General features: G+C 34.9%; 1 protein-coding gene across 1 annotated transcript in view; it reads left to right on the top strand.

Moving 5' to 3' along the window:
• Positions 1-20530, top strand: part of AGTPBP1 (ATP/GTP binding carboxypeptidase 1) — a 111610-nt gene that overhangs the window by 78328 nt on the left and 12752 nt on the right. The window contains exons 19-26 of the mRNA XM_081103329.1: positions 2562-2649; positions 4567-4711; positions 7343-7496; positions 8527-8707; positions 9979-10108; positions 11788-11919; positions 14238-14414; positions 17514-17674. Coding sequence (XP_080959455.1) covers positions 2562-2649; positions 4567-4711; positions 7343-7496; positions 8527-8707; positions 9979-10108; positions 11788-11919; positions 14238-14414; positions 17514-17674 — 1168 coding nt within the window. The remainder of the gene's footprint in view (positions 1-2561; positions 2650-4566; positions 4712-7342; positions 7497-8526; positions 8708-9978; positions 10109-11787; positions 11920-14237; positions 14415-17513; positions 17675-20530) is intronic.

Below are 20530 nucleotides of genomic sequence, written 5' to 3'. Positions count from 1 at the left end.
GTCTTCTAAAAACAAAAACCCAGAGAGAAAATTTAAACTGATACTAGAAATTATCTAAATTGTACTGGTCATTATAGTAGTGACTTGCCATATGTGACTAAATATTTAAATTAATTAGAAATTTAAAATTTAGTTCTTTAGTGTCTCTAAGTTCACTTTCTGTGCATAATAGCCAGGCCTGGTGATTGGCTGCCAGATTGGACAGTGTTGATAGAGGACATTTCCACTGTGGCAGAAGGTTCAATTGGATCTAGAAAGTGCTACACATTATAGACTTATGGGCATAGCTAACTGGTATTCAGAGGAAAATTGAAAGCCTTTAATAACTGGCATTATCCTATATAGTAAAGAGCTGATATGCTAATTAGACTGAACAGCAGAACGACTGTCCGGATGACCTTATGGATGAAGCCAGGGTTGCGAGGGCCGGCCGGGGCTGCGAGGGGCTGCGAGGGCCAGCCGGGGCTGCGAGGGTCGAGTCCCTTGCACGAATTTCGTGCATAGGGCCTCTAGTCTATATAAAAGCAGAAGCGACCATTACTACCGACGACAGGCCAGTAGCTATGATGCTTACTGACTACCAGGGGGCAGATGCTCAGTGCAGGAGCTGCCCCCTGGTGGTCAGTGCGCTCCCACAGCCAACCTTCTGTGGCCAGCCAAGCTCCCACAATCCCTGCCCCTGCCAGCTGGCCCCAATCGCCCCGGGGACTGGGTGAGATGGCCCCCATCAGCCCTGATTGCCGACCAGGCTGAGGGACCCCACCTGTGCACGAATTCATGTACTGGGCCTCTAGTTTACAATAAAAAAAGGCTAAAAATAAGTAAACTAAGCACCCAACTTAAGATATTAGAAAAACAAGAAGATAAACCAAAAGAAGAAGAAAATTTTTAAAATTAGAAATACTATTTTAAATACTATTTTAGAAATACTATTTTTAAAACTAGAAATAAAACAAAATATAGAAGCACTGGAATTGATTAATACAAAGTAATGATTATGAACACTCTATAACTGTTCTTGAGGAAATAAGAAATGTATTAGGTGCTATATTGAGATGCTATTGCAGCTGAGATACTTACCTTTTAAAAAATAGATTTTACTTTTATTCCAATAAATTATCATTAATATATTTTCCCAAAGCTAGTGTAATCTTATACCAATACTTTGTAAAGCTAATTAAAATCAAAAGACCATTTTTAGACGAAAAAGTCCTAAATGAGATTTCAGCTAATCTAATCATATGCTGTAAAAGAATAGTATCTCCTTGGAATACAAAGAATTCACATTAGGAAACCTTTCAGCATAATTTATTGCATCAACAAATTAAAGGAGAAAAGCCATGTGATTCTGTTAGTGGGTGCTAAAAAGGCATTTGATAAAATAATTAAAACCCTTAAGTGTAATAAGAATTATGGAAGAAACGACTTCAGCCATGGAAATGATCATAGCACCTACCACAGAGGGTTGTTGTGAGGATTTAGTGACTTAAGTTATGTAAATATGTTTAGAGCAAGGTCTGGCACATCAGAATTATTCAGTGTTAGCACTTTTGTTATTTAAATGTGATAGAGTTGATTTATAAAAAAAAATTGACAAATATTCTATTGAATGGCAAAACAGCTGGATTAAAATTATGAACAAGACAGTTCTGCTTACCACTGTATTCAGAATCATTTTGGAGGTTTCATTTCTGTAAATAGAAAATAAAAGTAGAAAGAGTAAATGATGTAAGTACTAAAAGAGATAAAATATTTTAAATTACAAATGGTATGGTTTACATACTTAGAAAACCCAAGAGCCAACTAAAGACTAAAAAGATACCTGGATAAGTTTAGCAAAATGGTCTGTAGCAAGAAAATTAAGAAAATGATTATATCTTTAAGTTAGGATTTAAGGAAAGTCAAATCGCATCTCAAAAACGATCATCATTTGTAAAATTAACATGCATTTCATTAACTCCAGTTAGAAACCCAGTACCTTCTTTTATGAAATAGGATAAGGTGATTTTAAAGTTCATGTGGAAAGTATATTTCTAAAACTACCCAAAAAAATACACTATATATTTAATCCTATTTTTGTTAACAGTCCTTCCTTCTCCTCCTCCCTGCTATAATCACATTTGTATGGAAAGAAAATAACCAGGCTATTTTGGTGGCATTTTTTCTTTTTCTTCAGTGTAGATAATCTTCTGAGAGCTATAGAGCTATTTTCTTTTCTTTTTTTTTTTTTACTCTTTCACTTATTATAAGATGTGTGTGTGTATGTATTTACATATATATATATATTCCTTTTTATTTTAACTGATCTAACATAGAAAAGGTTTAATGACTTTTCACGCATTAAAGTTGTAATCTATTTTAGTTAAACTGGAAATTAAAGCATATTGATTGACTTACGAGATTTTAAAGAAATTTCTCAGATTTTTAAAAAATATATACTAAAATAATGGAAATGTGTTGCCTTTTAACTTTCTGAATATTTGTTGCTTTCTACAATGGCAAGATTAATTTTTATCTCAAAAATTTTGAAAGAATTTTCTTTTTCTGTCTCTCTGTCAAAGGTATGCAACCACTCATGTATTCAGTTCAGGAAGCATTAAATGCCAGACCATGGTGGACTCGTGTGGGGACGGACATTTGTTACTATAAGTAAGTATTCTAAGACTACTAGGACATCCGTTTACAGAAGGGGATATTAACCTTACTCTATTTCAATTTAAAGATTAAAAAGTAGAGTTATTATTGCATTCTTTGAATTGTGGTGATATGCTTTAGTGTTACTTCTAACAGAATCCTTTTCAATTTGAGATCAGTTTAGGGGTACATTTAGTGGAAGTATAGTTGATCCTTGGGTAATAAGGGTTTGAGCTGCACGGATCCACTTATATGTGGATTTCCTCCCCCCCCCCCCCCCCCAATAAATACCTGTACTGGTTTTCATCTGTGGTTGGGAGTCCGCAGACTTGGAGGGCCAACTGTATTCATTCATCTATGCCATGTTACATAAGGGACTTGAGCATCTGCTGATTTTGTTATCGGTGGGGGTCCTGGAACCAGCTCCCCATGGATACTAAGGGACGGCTGTTATATTGGGGAGTCAAAATGTATACTCTGTTTTTTTATGTTTTGTTAATCCTCACCTGAGGGGGGGGGGGCGGGGAGAGAGAGAGAGAGAGAGAGAGAGAGAGAGAGAGAGAGAGAGAGAGAGAGAGAGAGAGAATATGAATCTATTGAAGGGGTAATGGCTAAGTTAATGAAGACTATACCAATTTGAAAATTCCTTGAAAGTCTGTGTATGTGTCTATAGGCCATAGCTTTTCTTCAGTTTGTGGCTTAAATAGCACAAGGTGATTTGGAAATTTAGAAATTAAGTTAATAGAAAAAGCATTTTTAACTCATCCTATGTCACTGATATTTTAAGTCTGAAAAGTAAATTTACATTTATAAAAAAAAATAATAGGCTAATGAGACCTCATGTATTCATCACCCAGTTTCAACAAGTGTCAACACAAGTTTTTAGTTATACTTTCACCCCCTCCTCTACACTGAATTTTTAAAAACATTTCCCGATACCATATTTTATCCACGAATACTTCAAAGGTCTTTGTCTTTTAGATGTATATATTTAAGAGAGTCTAATAAGCACAATGCCATTATCACACCCAAGAAAATTCCTTACTGTAATAAAATATCCAGTCAGTGTTCAAACTTCCCCACTTGTCTCATAAATGTTATTTTATAGTTGGTTTCAATCAGACCTGCCAAGGGCTGCACATGCATTTGATTGTGTTGCTGTGTCTCTTCAGTGTCTTAATTTATAGGCTTCCCTTTTGTCTCTTTTTATTTCTCCTTTGTTTATTGAAACTAGATAATTTGTCATGTAGGATTTCCCACATTTTGGATTCTGCTGATTGCTCTTTTGTGTTGTAAATGAATAGTTAGATCTAGAAGCTTGATCAACTTCAGGTTTGATTTTTGGCAAGAAAACTTTGTAGATGGTGCAGTGAATTGGAAAACATATTATCTCTGGTTATTTCTTTTTTTTAATCTTAAGAATGACTAGTAAATTCATGTATGGGCTGAAACAAAAGTAAGTTTACAGTTGTGAGTATGCAAAACACAGTTTATTCTTGTATTATTATTTATTAACTATTGTATTATTTTCCTATGATGTACAAACAACTGTAAACCTACTTTTGTCCCACCGACTGCAAAGGTGTTCATCAGCCTTTCATCTAATGGTTGTAGCAGCCATTGATGGTCATTGTCTACCAGTAATGTGTTTGGCTATCAAAGAATGGCTTCTAAAACTTTTATTGATGTGTAGGGTATTAACTCTATTTAATTAGTAAATCCAGAAGTGAACAGTAATGATGTTGCCTAATAGAAATTGTTTTATTAGTATCAAGTCTATTTTTATAGAATACTTAAGTTGCACTTTTCACAAATGATGGTTTTTCTCCCCCTCCACCCCCCCAACCTTGAAGTTCTGTTTAATATAATAGCAAGGAAAAATATCAGGATTTTGTTTGGAGGAAATAAACGTTTTATGCTTTTCTATTGCAGAAATCACTTCTCAAGAAGTTCAGTTGCTGCAGGTGGGCAAAAGGGAAAATCCTACTATACAATTACATTCACTGTCAATTTCCCACATAAAGATGATGTTTGCTACTTTGCTTATCACTATCCATATACGTACTCAACTTTACAGGTGAGAACTCATTAAGTTGTATTATGACTATTATTGTGTAATATGTATATGTGCCAGATAATAGAAGAAAAATTGCTTTAATTAATTTTCTTAATGAAATAAAAAGATCCAGTGTTGAAGATTTTAGATAATAATACAACATTTGTTGAAAACATTAAAGGGTATAAATGGGGATGTAGTCTTTATTTTTATGTACTAGAAAGGAAGTTTGACATGATTTTTACTTTCTAATTTGGGTAGAAATCTACAGTTCTCTAAGATTCATGATTTTCAGATTTTAACTGGATGAGATTTCCACCTGTTTAATGAGAAGCGTTGGATCTGATAGAAAAATCTAACAGTAGAAAAATGTGGATGCAATTAAAGTATTCTATAGGGAATTTATTTCTTTTAATAGTTTTATATGGAGTCCTAGATCTTGGTTGCTTAGAATTTGGGGTACAAGAGTTACTTTGTGGGTTCTTTTGAGATTTTTGATTATTTGCATAGTAAAACAAAATAAAACAAGTGAATTCAAGTAATTACTGTGGTAGATTTACTCTCAGAACAGAATGGCTGTTCTACTGACCAAGGATCATGAAGATATGATCAATTTACCCAGAAAGAAATTGGAGCACTAGGGTTAGAAACAAGCTTCCACATGATTAGAGGGGAAAATGAGAGGAAAACACAGTCCATGGAGCAGCAGAGGTACCAAGGCTGAGGACACTAAATGAGGCTCCCTTTACTTTAATAAAGATTGCAATGAAGGCGTGATCAGGTATCCCTCTGAATAACACAGCATCAGAATATGTCGTGTTGTTCTTTATAGGGTTACATGTTAGTGTTCCTTACTGATGTTTACCTGTTTAGTGTATATTGAATTCCCCTACTTGCTTTCTATCCCATGACCTTTTCCAGGCATTTGCATGGTTTCTCACCTGGACTTCTGCCAACCTTTTTCTTACTGGTGTCCTAAAACTTACTTGTGTCCCATTTCCTCTTTGTCTGTCTTTTTTCCACACTATAGCAAGAGAGTTCTTTGATGGCAAATCTAATCATGTAACACCCCTGCCTAAGACTCCCTCGTGATTTCTCTAGCCATTTGCACAAAGTCTAAAATTCTCACCAAGTCATTTCTTTGCTGTCTTTCACATTTTTTGCCACCTCCACAGACTGTGAGCTATTATTTACTTAATATTTATTATTAAATAGTTTTTAAAATAATTCACTCTTTAAAATTTATCTACATCCTAAGTTAATATCCAGAGAATTGCAGGTTTAATGTGTAGACAGTTTTGTAATTCACAATGAAATACATACCTATTACATTTTTAAAAGGCAATCCACGCATCACTTAGTTATCTCAATTACCAGTAGTTCCTGTTCTTCCTGCACACTTTTCCTTTGCCTGCACCTCTCTTCTCTGTCCTCTTCACTCATCCTTTGGCTCCCAGTTTAAATGTAATATTTTTCTAGGAGACCTTTCCTCACTGCGCAGACTCAGCTAGGCTCTCCTTACTACAAGCTATCAGTGCTCTGTATTGTCCCCAGGTAGGGTCCATTCCTTCACTGTTATGTCCTTGGTGCCAGGCACAGTTTTCGGCACAGAAGTAGTGACCACACAGTGAATAGTGATTACGTGAATGAACATAGGCAAAAGTGTGGAAACCAACTAAGTATCTTAAATAAGGGATTGAACAGTTTATATTTGGTACGACCATATACTAATGATGTTGTATGGTATTCGTAATTATGAGTATGTGTGTGTTTGTATAAATTACTAAGGAATAAAAGCAGGTTTTAAAAAGTCATGTGTAATTATAGTTTTGTTTATATACATTGGCATTTGTTAGTAGTAATCTAAATGATGCAATTATGGATGTTTAAATTTTTTTCTTTCTTCTTTCTGTATCTTCCTCCCTTTTCACAATGAACCTGTATTAATCTTGAAATCAGGAAAAGTTGCTACAAACTTTGTCTGACATAATTTTTAAAAAAAATATTTTATTGATTTTTTACAGAGAGGAAGGGAGAGGGATAGAGAGCCAGAAACATCGATGAGAGAGAAACATCGATCAGCTGCCTCCTGTACGCCCCCCACTGGGGATGTGCCCGCAACCAAGGTACATGCCCTTGACCAGAATTGAACCTGGGACCCTTGAGTCCGCAGACCGACGCTCTATCCACTGAGCCACACCGGTTCTGGCAGGTCTGACATAATTTTTATTCTGTATGTTTTTCATTGCTGTTGAAGGTAGGTCTACAGTAATTTATCATTTCAAAATTCAGAAGGCTTTGAGAACCAAAAGCTTTTAGCAAAGCCTGGCCTAAATTGATGTGAGCCTATTTAGAATATTGATTCCACTTAGAGGGACTCTTTATATGTTTTGCTGCAGATTTAATAACCTGCTTATACAGGCTGCCTCTGACCCTGTTTGTGGTATTGCACATTTAATGGTATATACACTGTATCTGTCTTGAGTTCCCCAAGTACTGATGTTTGAATGACATCTGGCCCCTGAGGGTTCCAGAGAGAGGATTAGGAATCTGACTGACATTTAGCTATATGGAGATCTAGATGCATTTATTTCTATTTTTCATAGGGGGTTTTAAAATAATTGTATACTTTACTTTTAAATTTTTATCAAGATGCATCTTCAAAAATTGGAATCAGCGCACAACCCCCAGCAAATCTATTTTCGAAGAGATGTGTTATGTGAAACCCTGTCTGGAAACAGCTGTCCCCTGGTGACTATAACAGCAATGCCAGAGTCTAATTATTATGAACATATCTGTCAATTCAGTAAGTCTGTCTTCTTCACTCAAAATGCCAGTCATCCTTACTTATTTTCCTTTGCTTTATGTATGTCTGTAAGGGCAATAACACTAGGAATAGGCATCTGAAGTCTTGGTCTTGTACTGCCTAGCCCTCGGTCTACATCTGGGCCTCAGTTTCCTCATCTTGAAAATGGGAGAGCTTTTTGAGATGATCTCTAAGGTCCCTTTTGATACTGATATTCTGTAGTTCTTATCCTTGTAAGTCATAACCATAATGTAACAAATTATTTTAAGAGTTTATGTAATAATGTCATCAATTAAATTTATAGCTAATTTTATTTATAAATAAAGCCACCAGAAAGTTATTAAGTGTTTTAATTCTAGCACCAAATAACTACTTGTTTTTTTTCTGCTATTTATTTTTTTAAAGTTGCCTCAGATGTATAGCTGGGGTAGAAAAAATAAGAAAACTGTTCTAATTTTGATAAGAAAGTAAAATATTTTCAGGAAAGAGAAAGAGCTTGCTATGCATGAAAATATGACCAGGTGAGCTGTTATTTTTTAGATGGGTATATCTAAATGCATAGTGAAAATATTTCTCTTTGTAAATTTCTGAGAAGATATACCTTTTTTTCTGTACTTGTCATATTGACTGTAAAACAGGGGTAAGATTATATTTTCCTTCTTTTCCCAATGGCTTTATGAAAAATAAATTTATATGTAAAACTTGCCCTTGTTCTTTATAAAACCAGTATTATATTAAATACTTTTTTATGTTAGATTAATCATTGGTAAATAAGTGACTCATGTAGTATTTATTGCATTATGTTCATATTATGAATTCCTTTAAAATGTGGCTTGCATGGGATTTATATCCATTTTCCTCTATAGGGCCTAGTACAGTGCTTGTTCATAGTAGGTGCACGCTGAATTCTACTATGAATGTATATCAGAATTCATGATTGAGTAGATATATTTCTAAATCTCCAACATCAAACATCATACAAACTTTTAGTCGTTGTTCATTTTAATTTGAGATTTTATGTGTCCTTTAGGAAATCGCCCTTACGTTTTCTTATCTGCTCGGGTACATCCTGGAGAAACGAATGCAAGTTGGGTAATGAAAGGAACATTGGAGTATCTCATGAGTAATAGCCCTACTGCTCAGAGCTTACGAGAATGCTATATTTTTAAAATTGTCCCTATGCTAAATCCAGATGGTGTCATCAATGGAAAGTAAGTTAAGCAATAGTTAGAGAAATATTATAGATAATTGTGGTGAGCCTATATAAAATGGTTGAAATAATATTATCTAGGGTAAATTTGGAGAGCAAATCTAGTGATTTTTTTCTAGAACAAATTTTTAGTGGGGAATTCATTTAAGATACATTTTTAAATGAAAATATATTTTGTATATTAGTAGTATGGGATTTTGACAAATTCTGTATTCATGACAGTATGATTTCATAAAATGTCTATCTTGCTTGAATTATTTTAGAAAAATCACAGTGTTAGGATATGAGAAAGATTTTTTTTTTAACATATCCTCTTATATTTCTTTTTTAATTTTGTCAGTGGTGTGATCTTAGTTGTAAATTTAAAATCTCTGGGATCTCTTTCCACTGATATGGCATGTTGGGTCCATCTGCTAACTTCTTCCTGATATGAGGAAGTACAGTCTCTGACAGAAGGAATTCTTTAGACTGGAGATGCTAGAAGATACTACTTTTTAAGTGAAGGTAGCTCATTGTTGTACAATTCATTTATTGTGGCAATTAGACAAGGTCTCTTTAGTGCATTGGATAGATGGAATTTGACATGGCATCTCCAAAGTTGAGGGCACTTTATTCATAAGTGTAGCATGAATCTTCCTCATATTTTAGGAAAATTTTAAAAAGGATAATTTATTTTTAGGTATGTTATGGTAATGGAACTAAAAAAAAATTTATGTCTTATTTTAATTGATCAGCTAAAATCCTGTTTATATTTCTGTTATCACCTTCTGATTGTTTGCTTAAATTTTTGCTCAGTGGCTGTAATACTTAATATCTATGATTAAATGAAAATGTATTTAAGTATATATGCTTTTCATAAACTAACCTTTCTTAGGAGGGCCCAGATAGCACTTTTAATAATAACTGATACAATCAGAATATAAAATGTTAGTATAAAAAATGATTATTATGTAGTCAGAATGGGAAATATGGCCATTAATTTTTATAGAGTATGGAATAAAATCCCAGAATTGAGAATTAGTATTTTCTATAGCTTGAAAGTTTTGACCTATGAATCTGAAAGGTTACCACACTTAATTGCATGTAACACAGGATCTTGGACACAGCAAATGCTTAATAAATGATTATTTAATGACTAACTTATGCATTCTGTTGAGCCCATCATCTATACCAATTTGAAATATTTAGTGAAATAGAATAAAATTAAATCAAATATATTTAAGAATTTATTGGTATCACTGTTTGTCTATCACTGTGTTTGCATTTGTGTAGTCACCGCTGTTCTTTAAGTGGAGAGGATTTGAACAGACAGTGGCAGAGTCCAAATCCTGATTTGCATCCTACAATTTACCATGCGAAGGGGCTGCTGCAGTACCTGGCTGCAGTGAAGCGCCTACCACTGGTAAGTGCCAGGATTTGTTTGTGCTTTGTACAAAGACATAACTTTGTTGATTAAAGACTTAGTATTTTATACATTACTAAAGGTCTGGTGCACAAAATTCGTGCGCTCGGGGAGTGGAGGTGGTGGGGAGTCCTGCAGCTGAGCCTGCACCCTCTTGCTGTCCGGGATCCCTCAGGGGATGTCCGGGACCCCTTGTTCCTTACCACCTGCCTGCTCTCTGTTCCTTACCACTCGGCTCCCTGTTCCTTAGCGCTGCCACAGAGGCAGGAGAGGCTCTTGCCACCGCCGCTGCACTCACCAGCCATGAGCCCAGCTTCTGGCTGAGCTGCACTCTCCCTGTGGGAGTGCTCTGACCACCAGGGGGCAGCTCCTGCATTAAGCATCTGCCCCCGGGTGGTCAGTGTGCGACATAGCTACTGGTCATTCCGCCCTTCAGTCTGTTTGCATATTAGGCTTTTACTATATAGTGCCCATAGCAGATGAGTGGATTAGAAAACTGTGGTACATCTACATAATGGATACTATGCTGCTGTAAAAAGGAAGGAACTCCTACCATTTGCAACAGCATGGATGGAGCTGGAGAGCATTATGCTAAGTGAAATAAGTCAGTCAGAGAAAGATAAATATCACATGATCTCACTCATTTGTGGATTATAATGAACAACATAAACTGATGAACAAAAACAGATCCAGAGACAGAGAAGCATCGATCAGATGCTCAAACCTCAGAGGGAAGGTAGGAGAGGGTGGGGGTAAGGGGGAGAAATCAACCAAAGGACTTGCATGCCTGCATATAAGCCTCACCAATGGACACAGACACCAGGGGGTGAGGGCATGAACAGGAGTGGGGTGGGGGAAGATGGGAGGATAAGGACACATATGTAATACCTTAATCAATAAAAAAAATAAAAAATTAAAAAGAAACATTTTGCAGAGGGGAAAAATTGGCATGTGAGTCTGTCCTTCACTTTTAAAATTATGTTCTCAAAAATTAAATTGAAACTATACCCTTTAAAAAAACACATTTATTTTTAAAATTATTTATTCCAGAGAGAGGAAAGGGGAGGAGATAGAGAGAGAGAGAGAGAGAGAGAGAGAGAGAGAGAGGGAGAGAAACATTGATTGGTTGCCTCCCACCTGTGCCCTGACTAGGGGTGGAACTTATGACCTGGGAATGTGCCCTGACCAGGAATCAAACCCACCACCCTTTGGTGTATGGGACCGTGCTCCAACCAACTGAGTCATACTGGCCAGGGCTCACATGGGTCAGGGCTTAAACCACACTCTTTTTATAGTGTTTTTCATGAGAACATTTTCATGTGTTTTTAAATTAGATAAATATTTTAACAGCCCTTGGGGCAGTGATGACTACAGATACAGATTTGACCTATAATTAAATTTATTATTTTTTTATAATGGCACATAGAAGATACATAAGAGTGGAATTTGTGGTTTGATGCAGATCTTGCAAAGGACTTTCTAACCATTCCTAGTAATCATAGATTTCTTTCCAAAACTAGATATTTCTACTTTTATTGACTCTACTTGTTAAATGGTGATTCAGTTACAGTAAAAGGATCGAGGCACACAGACCTGTTTATTGGCTTCATAGTAACTAGATTTACTCGGCAATATATGAATTTGAAGGTTTTTAATTCTTAAAACATAATCTTTTCAAGGTTTATTGTGATTATCATGGCCACTCCCGAAAGAAGAATGTATTTATGTATGGCTGCAGCATCAAGGAGACAGTGTGGCATACCAATAATAATGCAAGTTCCTGTGATGTTGTGGAAGATGTGGGATACAGGGTAATTATGACAGATAAATCAGGAGTTTTTGAGATGCAACCATGCATACAACTACAGAAAATAATTTAACATATAAACTACTCAGATTCTGTTCATGTTGCCATTTTGCTATTATGGTTTCAAATTTTTCATTTTAAATGTTTCTTCCAAATGTTTTTGCTTTTTACATGTAGATGTTTATCTAGAATTCATTTGATCTGAGATGTGGGGACCTATTTAGTTTCATGTATAATCATTGATTAAACAGTACATCCTTCCTTGGCCGATTTTATAAAGCCATCTGTGGCATACCATTTTTCCACATGCCTGGGTGTGTTTTGAGGTATGCCAAGGACGGACACGAGATCTTACTGCTTCAAGCCCTGTGTGCTTTCATTCTCCTCCGACATTTATGCCTAGACAAGCACTCTAGGTTAATTTGCAAGCTCGAAGTACATTTTCTTTTTGCTTCTCTTTATTCCCCTTTTCCTAATAAATAAAATGTTAGAGTTATATAAAAAATGGAAACAATCGAGGAATTCACAGTAGTAAGTGATAGTCATCTCACAGTTACTAATTAAGCAGTTTTGCTATTCTGAGCACATTAATTCATAGATTACACCTAGAGCATATGAAGTTTGTGTCTGTTTTTCAGTGCTCCACAGCTACTTGTTTTTTCACGTGTTTGTTGGCCATCTTTCCTGGTCCTCACATGGAGATCTGTGTCAGTCTTTCTGACAGTTTCACAAGATTTCCGTTGTGTGCTTTTGTTTTTGTTGTATGGGTGTGCCAAAATTTATTTATCCAGTTGGTGGTCATTTGATTAGTATGCCAAATTGTTCTTCATAAAGATTATACAAATTGATGTTCCCCAATATAATGAATGATAGTGCTATTTCTCCACACCCTTATTACATAATACTATTATTTTTGCCAGGTTAAAAAAATACCTCATGCTTTTAATTTGCGAATCTATAATTTTTAGGATGAGTATTTTGTCATATGTTTGACCAAGTAGGATCTCTCTCTCTTTTTCAAAATAGCCTTTTCGCATATTCTCTGTTTACTTTTGTGCTGGTCACCTAGTTATTGTTTTTAAACTATGTGATTACAAGTGTAGTACATGTTTTTTGTGATATATAGTAATTTAAAACTTTTATCATATTTGTTGAATTCTTAAAAAATGGTTTCTGAATTTTAAGCTTTAGAAAAACTTTTCTCATTCCAAGATTTAAAAGTATGGTTCTGTGTTTACTGTTTTTAGTTTTATTTTAAAATTTCAATCTAATTAGAAGTTAATTTAATGAAAATTAGTGACTGGAGCTTGTTTTTGTCAGTGGCTATCCAGTGGTGTCAACATTAGTGAGTGATCAGTCTTTTCTCTAAGTAAGTGTAATAACTTTAACAGATACCTTTGGTTCTAATTTTGAATCTTTTCTTTCTAGAGATAAATCTATTCCTGCACCAATATTACAATTTAACTTAACCTTAGGCATATAATTTAGGTTAATATCTGCTGGGTTATTTCTCCAGTCATTGCCTTTTCTTTCAGAATTTCTCAGGGGGTATTCCCATATTTACACTTTCAGGTAAACTTCAGAATGATTTTAAGTTGCTATAAATGTTGTGGGCATTGTGATTGTGATTGTCTTAATTTTATTGATTAATTTGGAATGATGGACATTTACAGCGGCAAATCTTTTTTGGTTGTTGTTAACCCTCACCAGAGGATATTTTTTCCATTGATTTTTAGAGAGAGTGGAAGGGAGGAAGATATATATATATGGAGAGAGGGAGGGAGGGAGGGAGAGAGAGAAAGAGAGAGAGAGAGAGAGAGAGAGAGAGAGAAGAACATCAATGGGAGAGAGATAACACATCTGTTAGTTGCCTCCCACACGCCCCTCAACCAAGGTACATGCCCTTGACTGGGAATTGAACCCAAAACCCTTCAGTACACAGGCTGATGCTCTAACGACTGAGAAAACCAGCCAGGGCTACAGTGGCAAATGTCTTAATTAGTCAAGCCATCTTTCATGACTAAAGTTTTTTCATTTTTTAAAACATGTTTTCTTCATGGTTTTTCTTACATAGTTTTATTGCACTTGCTGGTTGCTATATACTAGTAAATGTGATGCTTTCTTCCATTCTATTTTCTGGGAAAGCAGAAAATTCTAAATTAGTAAGAGAATTATTTTGATGTTTTGTATAGCAAGAAGATCTGCATGACCCTGCTTTAGTCACTGTGCTTTCATGAACATTTTTAAAGATTAAAAACTTAGAAAAATTTCAAGTTAAAAAATTTCTTGAAATATTCTATTTTATCACTCTTATCTTTGCAGACTTTGCCTAAGATACTGAGCCATATTGCCCCAGCATTTTGCATGAGTAGCTGTAGCTTTGTAGTGGAAAAATCTAAAGAATCCACAGCGCGTGTTGTAGTTTGGAGGGAGATCGGAGTACAAAGAAGCTATACCATGGAGAGTACTTTGTGTGGCTGTGATCAGGGGAAATATAAGGTAAAACATTTCAGTACTTCTAGCCTTAAAACAATATTTGAAGACTTTTTTTCATATGTATAATCCAAAGGTTTTCAAGTATATATTCCATGATATATATGATATACTGAGTTATATGTAATTTGTAATGATGAAATTGAATTGTATGCAGTCTTAAACATTTAAAAAATTTCTTTGAACTAAATAGTTTGCTTTGGGTTCACACAAAATATTGAGTATATTTATATTCATACTTTTTAAGAAAACGTTGTGGTACACATATAAATACTGATTAGTAATTTATAATGAGTTGTGCAAGTAAACATTATTAATCAAATTTCCATATCATTTTAATTTGTTGGATATAAATATATTTTTATGCACTTAGAAATAAACACATTACACTTATTTATAAAGTTTTTAAAATATATATTTTATTGTTGAAAGTATTTCAGATTTCCCTTTTTCCCCTCCACTGACCCCCTCTTGTGTCTGATTTTTAAATGCATATCCCTTCAGTAAATATTTTTCTTTACTAAGACTACTTTTCTGTAGTGCCATACACTATTTTTGGAAACAACTTGAGTTTAAACTCTGCTTTTGAAACTTAAGACTAATAAAATATTAGGTGATTTTGAACTTAAAAATTTTAAATATCGAGAACTTAATGGACAATGAATTGGACTTTATACATGCAACAGCAAATCTGAACATCTTTCTTGCCTTGGTGCAGAAAGATTTCTTAAGTGTCCTGTTTTGTTTTGTTTTGTTTTTGACATAGGGCAAGAGGGAACTGAATCGAATAGTTACCTCACATAACAATGGTTATAACTTTATGTTTTGAAAGAGCTAAAAATCTTCCAATTGGTTAGTATTAAAAATATAAGCATATGACAGTTGATGTCAGAATGTTTAAGAGGAGAGAGAGCATAAGTAATGACTTTCAGTCTGTAACAAGCTGGAAGAAGATTAGGTAGGTTTTGTAACCAACTTCAAGCTTGTGGGGCCTGGTAGAATAGAACTTAATGACATCTCAGTGCTTCTGTTTTAGGTTGAACACCGTATTCTTCCAAAGTGTAATAATAACTTTTGAATTCTCTCCAAATATTGTAAAACAGTGACTTGTAGTTTGCCAAAGGCATGATGGTGATGAGAGAGAAAATGGAGCTTGAGCACCATTCCAGCCCCCAAACTCTTGTCCCCCAATCTTTGCTTTAGTGGACAACTCTGCCGAGGACATTCAAAGTCCTTGGAGAGAAGTGTGTTTCACTAAGCCAATTTTTTTTATGTCTGAAATTCAATTCTTTGATCATAACATACACTTCTTTTTAGTTTTTTCCTTTTTTTGATGAATAAACATTGTTTTTTAGAATAGTTTCAGATTCACTGAAAAATTGAGTGGAAAATACAAAATCCCCATCTACCTCCATCCCCACACATGCATATAATTATACTTTTCACACTTATTAATATTAGCTAACTAGAGGCCTGGTGCATGAAATCTGTGCACGGTGTGTGTGTGTGTGTGTGTGTGTGTGTGTGTGTGTCCCTCAGCCCAGCCTGCACCCTCTCCAATCTGGGACCCAGTCAGACATCCCTCTCACAATCCAGGACTGCTGGCACCCAACTGCTCACCTGCCTGCCTGCTTGATTACCCCATAACTGCTTCTGCCTGCCAGCCTGATCAATGCCTAACTGCCCTCCCCTGACGGCCTTGTTCCCCCCCAACTGCCCTCCCCTGCCAGCCTGGTTGCCCCTAACTGCTCTCCCCTGCAGGCCTGGTCGCCCTCAACTGCCCTCCCCTGAAGGCCTGGTCCCTCCCAACTGCCCTGCTGGCCTTGTCCCTCCCAACTGCCCTCCCCTGCTGGCCTTGTCCCTCCCAACTACCCTCCCCTGCTTGCCTGATTGCCCAGAACTGCCCTCCCCTGCTGGCCATCTTTGACCACATGCAAGTGGCCATCTTGTGTGTTGGAGTGATGGTCAATTTGCATATTACCTTTTTATTGGATAGGATAAGTTGTGTGAGTCTAATTATATTTTTTAAAAAAGATTTCTTCACCCTGAGAATGTTCTTATATTACTCTATTTTAGGCTGTAAATGTTATTTTCCTATGAATTAATTCAGAAATAGGCATAACCTTTCTAAAGCTCTTAAATTAAGATGTCTAAACTCTTTAAATAATCAATCAATTAATCAGTCATTATTATAAAGGCATGTAGGTTAAGTAATAGTTTTTACAATTTATTTTCTTCACTTAGCCTGTGCCTTTAGTCCTGTCATTGAAAACTTGTTTTACAGTACCGCCTCTCTAAATTATGTCAGCTCTCATCTATACATCCAGCTTTTATTGGTATAAGAATTTCACTTATTTTAGAGATTTATTTTTATCTGAAAATTACATGATAAGCAAAATCTTGATTTATACTCCATTTTTATCCTTTTACATGGTTACATTTAACTTCCAGTAAATCGTACATTGTTAGTAGTTGAAAACTCTTGGGTATAAAGGGTATGGGGGTTGTGCTGAAATTTTCTCTTTGCTTTAATAGACAAAATTTGAAATGGGCATTTTTAATTGACATGGAATATAGGAACTTATTTTACTAATACTTCATTGGCTTAGACTTGTTTGTTCCTTTTTTGACATAGCTACCTCTCTTTTATTTGTTTATCATACAATAAAAGTACCTATAATGTTTAAGTATACAAATTGGAGCCTTGATTTTAACACTATAATATTTCAACATTGGCATCCAGAGTAGTGGATCACAAGAAATATTAGCGAGATTTTGTAAAAATCTATTTTCACACATGAACTCTAAGAGTAACATAAGCACAAAATGTTTATGTATTTTTTTCTTCCCAGTGTATTAGTGAAAATAGTTTGCATTTGATGAATAAGAATAGTTTAGAAATGATTTTTAAAGACAGTTTTCTTTATTACTTAGAATATCTGATATTGCTAAGACATTCTGTTTGTTGAGTCCTAGGCCCATACAAAATATTAATCTTCTAATCTTATTAATGTAATTATAAATTCCTTTTATGTAATTTTAATGAGATACATCCAGAGGATAGCAAACATCATAGTTACACATATAATATTGCTTTATATTCAGGGCTTACAGATTGGTACTCGAGAATTGGAAGAGATGGGAGCAAAATTTTGTGTTGGTCTATTGCGTTTGAAAAGACTGACATCCCCATTGGAATATAGTCTGCCTTCCAGCCTGCTTGACTTTGAAAATGACTTGATTGAATCAAGCTGCAAAGTAACTAGGTAAGGCACACTTGTTTATTCTGTTGTTACCTTGTAGTATTCTATTAGACTTCATTAAATCAGTGAAGCATAGAAAAGGCACAGAGATTTTGACAGTTAAGAACATTTTTAAGATTACTATAATTAAGTTTACACATTTAATATTTATTCCAAGTTGTAATAATATTCTTGATTCTTTAATACTGATTTTTAGATGAAATTTTAATGAAATATTCTTATATTTTGAATGCTGGTTTTAGTGTTCTTAATGGTTTACCTTTAACCTCCCCAAAAAGCAGTGTGGAAAACAGTATGCATATCAGGTAATATTTAAATTAAGAGGGCTTTAGACTTAGGATTCATACTTTAAAAGGAAGTCTATTTTGTTGTTATCTACACACCTCATATAACTTTCCAATCATATAATCTTCTGGTTACATATACCAGAAATAGATAATTTAGTATGCCTTTGAAACTTGAACCGTGTCTGCCAAATATTCTTCTAAATAGGTAAATTTTGGTTCCTAAAATTCAATGTATATAAAATTTGATCAGCTATAGGATCAGAAACAATTCAGTATCATAGTTCTTAATCATAATATTAGACCTTAGCATTTTATAGTTTGATGTATATGAGTAAAAATACTGTCATTATTCAGAACCTTAATTTTTGTTGTTAGATATTGACTTGTCATCAGATTTAATTATTACCATGCTCTATTATATATATCAACTTAGCAGTTTTAAGTATAGTAAAACATCAATTAGAACTTCGTTCACTGTGATAGTTGACAGAGTGATCACCTGAATTTTCTACCCTTGAAAGTGTCTGCTAAACAATAACGGAAGCTAATGTAAAGATTGTTAGTTGTTCTCACTGATGTGTAGAAGCCTGCTTTGAAGTTATTTCATTTATTCTCCCCCTACCCCTATGTTGAGGTATAATTCACAAATAAAATTATAAGATATTTGAAGTATGCAATGTGATGATTTGATATATGTATACATTGTGAAAAGATTTCCCATATTGAGTTATTAACATATCCATCCATTACTGTACACATTTATCTGTGTGTGTGTGTGTGTGTGTGTGTGTGTGTGAATACTTAAGTTCTACTCTCTTAGCAAATTTCAATTATACAATCTAGTGTTATCAACTATAGTCACCATCACTTCCTCAGACCTTATTCATCTTACAACTGAAAGTTTATATCCTTTCACCAACCTCTTCCTATTTCCTCACCCCCATCCCCTGGCAACCACTTTTCTACTCTGTTTCTGTGAGTTCCATTTTTTTCCTTTCTTTTAGGTTTCACATTGAAGTTACACCATGCAATATATATATATATTTTTTGGCTCATTTCACTTAGCATAATGTCATCTACGTTCATCCATGTTGTAGCAAATTAAAATACTTCCTTTTTAAAAAAAAGAATAATTTATTGATTTTTAGAGAGAAAGGAAGGGAGAAGAGAAAAATATCAATGTGAGAGCATAATATCAATTGGCCGCCTCCTGCACGCCCCCTACCAGGGATCAATCCTGCAGCCCAGGCATGTGCCCTGACAGGAAATTGAACCAGCAACCTTTCTGTGTATGGGATGACGCCCAACCAACTAAGCCACACTGGCCAGGTTTCCTTCTTTTTTAAGGCTGAAAAATACTGCATTTTAATCTATGATAATTATGAAAAACTAGAGGCCCGGTGCACAAATTCGTGCACAGGTGGGGTCTGGCCGGCCCACCCTGATCGGGGCCGGGCTGGCCAGGGGGAGGGGCCACGGGTGGTCAGCTGGCCAGCCCTGCCCCTGATCCGGGTGCGGGGGTGGGGGGATCAGGGCCGCAGTGCGCTCAAAGCAAGCGGTTGTTCTAGTGTTCCAATCGCTTGACTTTTATATGTATAGCTAAGTTTTCAGTTATTCTCTTAAGTATATCTACAATGCTTCATTCAGTAAATATAATTTACTTTTATAAATAACAATGGAAATATAAAAACTAATTACAAGTTTAATAAAGCTTAAAAACTGATCTGTAAAATTACTTTACTTAGAAACCTTGAAACCTCTGAATGTAAGACTTTATATTAAAAAGCTCACAGATTCTTAAACCATGTTGGTATTACTATGTATATAAGCTATAACTAACTTTCTTTTTATTTAATGTTTGTTTTTAACCTCTGCCTCTTTATATTTAAAAATGTCTCATAATTAGGACATAGTTGTTTTTATAAATTTTAATCTGACAGTCATATTTTAACTGAAATATTTAGTTCATTTACATTTATTATAATTATTGACACATTTAGACTGAACTCTACCATCTTATTGTTTGCTATTTGTTTCACTTGCCCTGTAGTTTTTGTTTGTTTTGCCTTTTTTTGATTGATAGATTTTAGATTGATTTCAGGTTTATATTGATTTTATCCTCTCAATTTTTTTAGTGGATACTTGGTATTCACACATTCTCAATTTATCAGAGTCAATACAGATTTGTACTTTTATCTTTTCTTGGACAATATAGGCTCCTTAGAACATGTTAACTCCCTCTCAATATATGTGCTGCTGTTGTCAAATATTTTATGAGTATACTATTAATATTTTAAACTTTACAGACATTATTACTGTTTTATGCAGTCTTTGGATTTCTTCATACATTTGCTGCCCTCTTCCCCTCTTTCCTCTTCATTTATTTCTACATTTCAGATTTTATCTGAAGCAATTTTTCTTTTGTTCAAAGAATACTATTAAGTCTTCATTTCAGTGTTGAGGGATGTTTTTGCTGGATAGGTAACACTGTCCTTCATTGAACAGCCATTCTGTTGTCATTGGTCTTCCACTATTGAGTTGTGAGGTACCAGTCTGATTGTTGCCCTTTGAA

The sequence above is a fragment of the Myotis nattereri genome (genome assembly GCF_964212035.1).
Source record: "Myotis nattereri genome assembly, chromosome: 12".
Taxonomy (NCBI): domain Eukaryota; kingdom Metazoa; phylum Chordata; class Mammalia; order Chiroptera; family Vespertilionidae; genus Myotis; species Myotis nattereri.
Note: the sequence above shows the minus strand (reverse complement) of the source record. Positions and strands in the feature narration are given on the sequence as shown.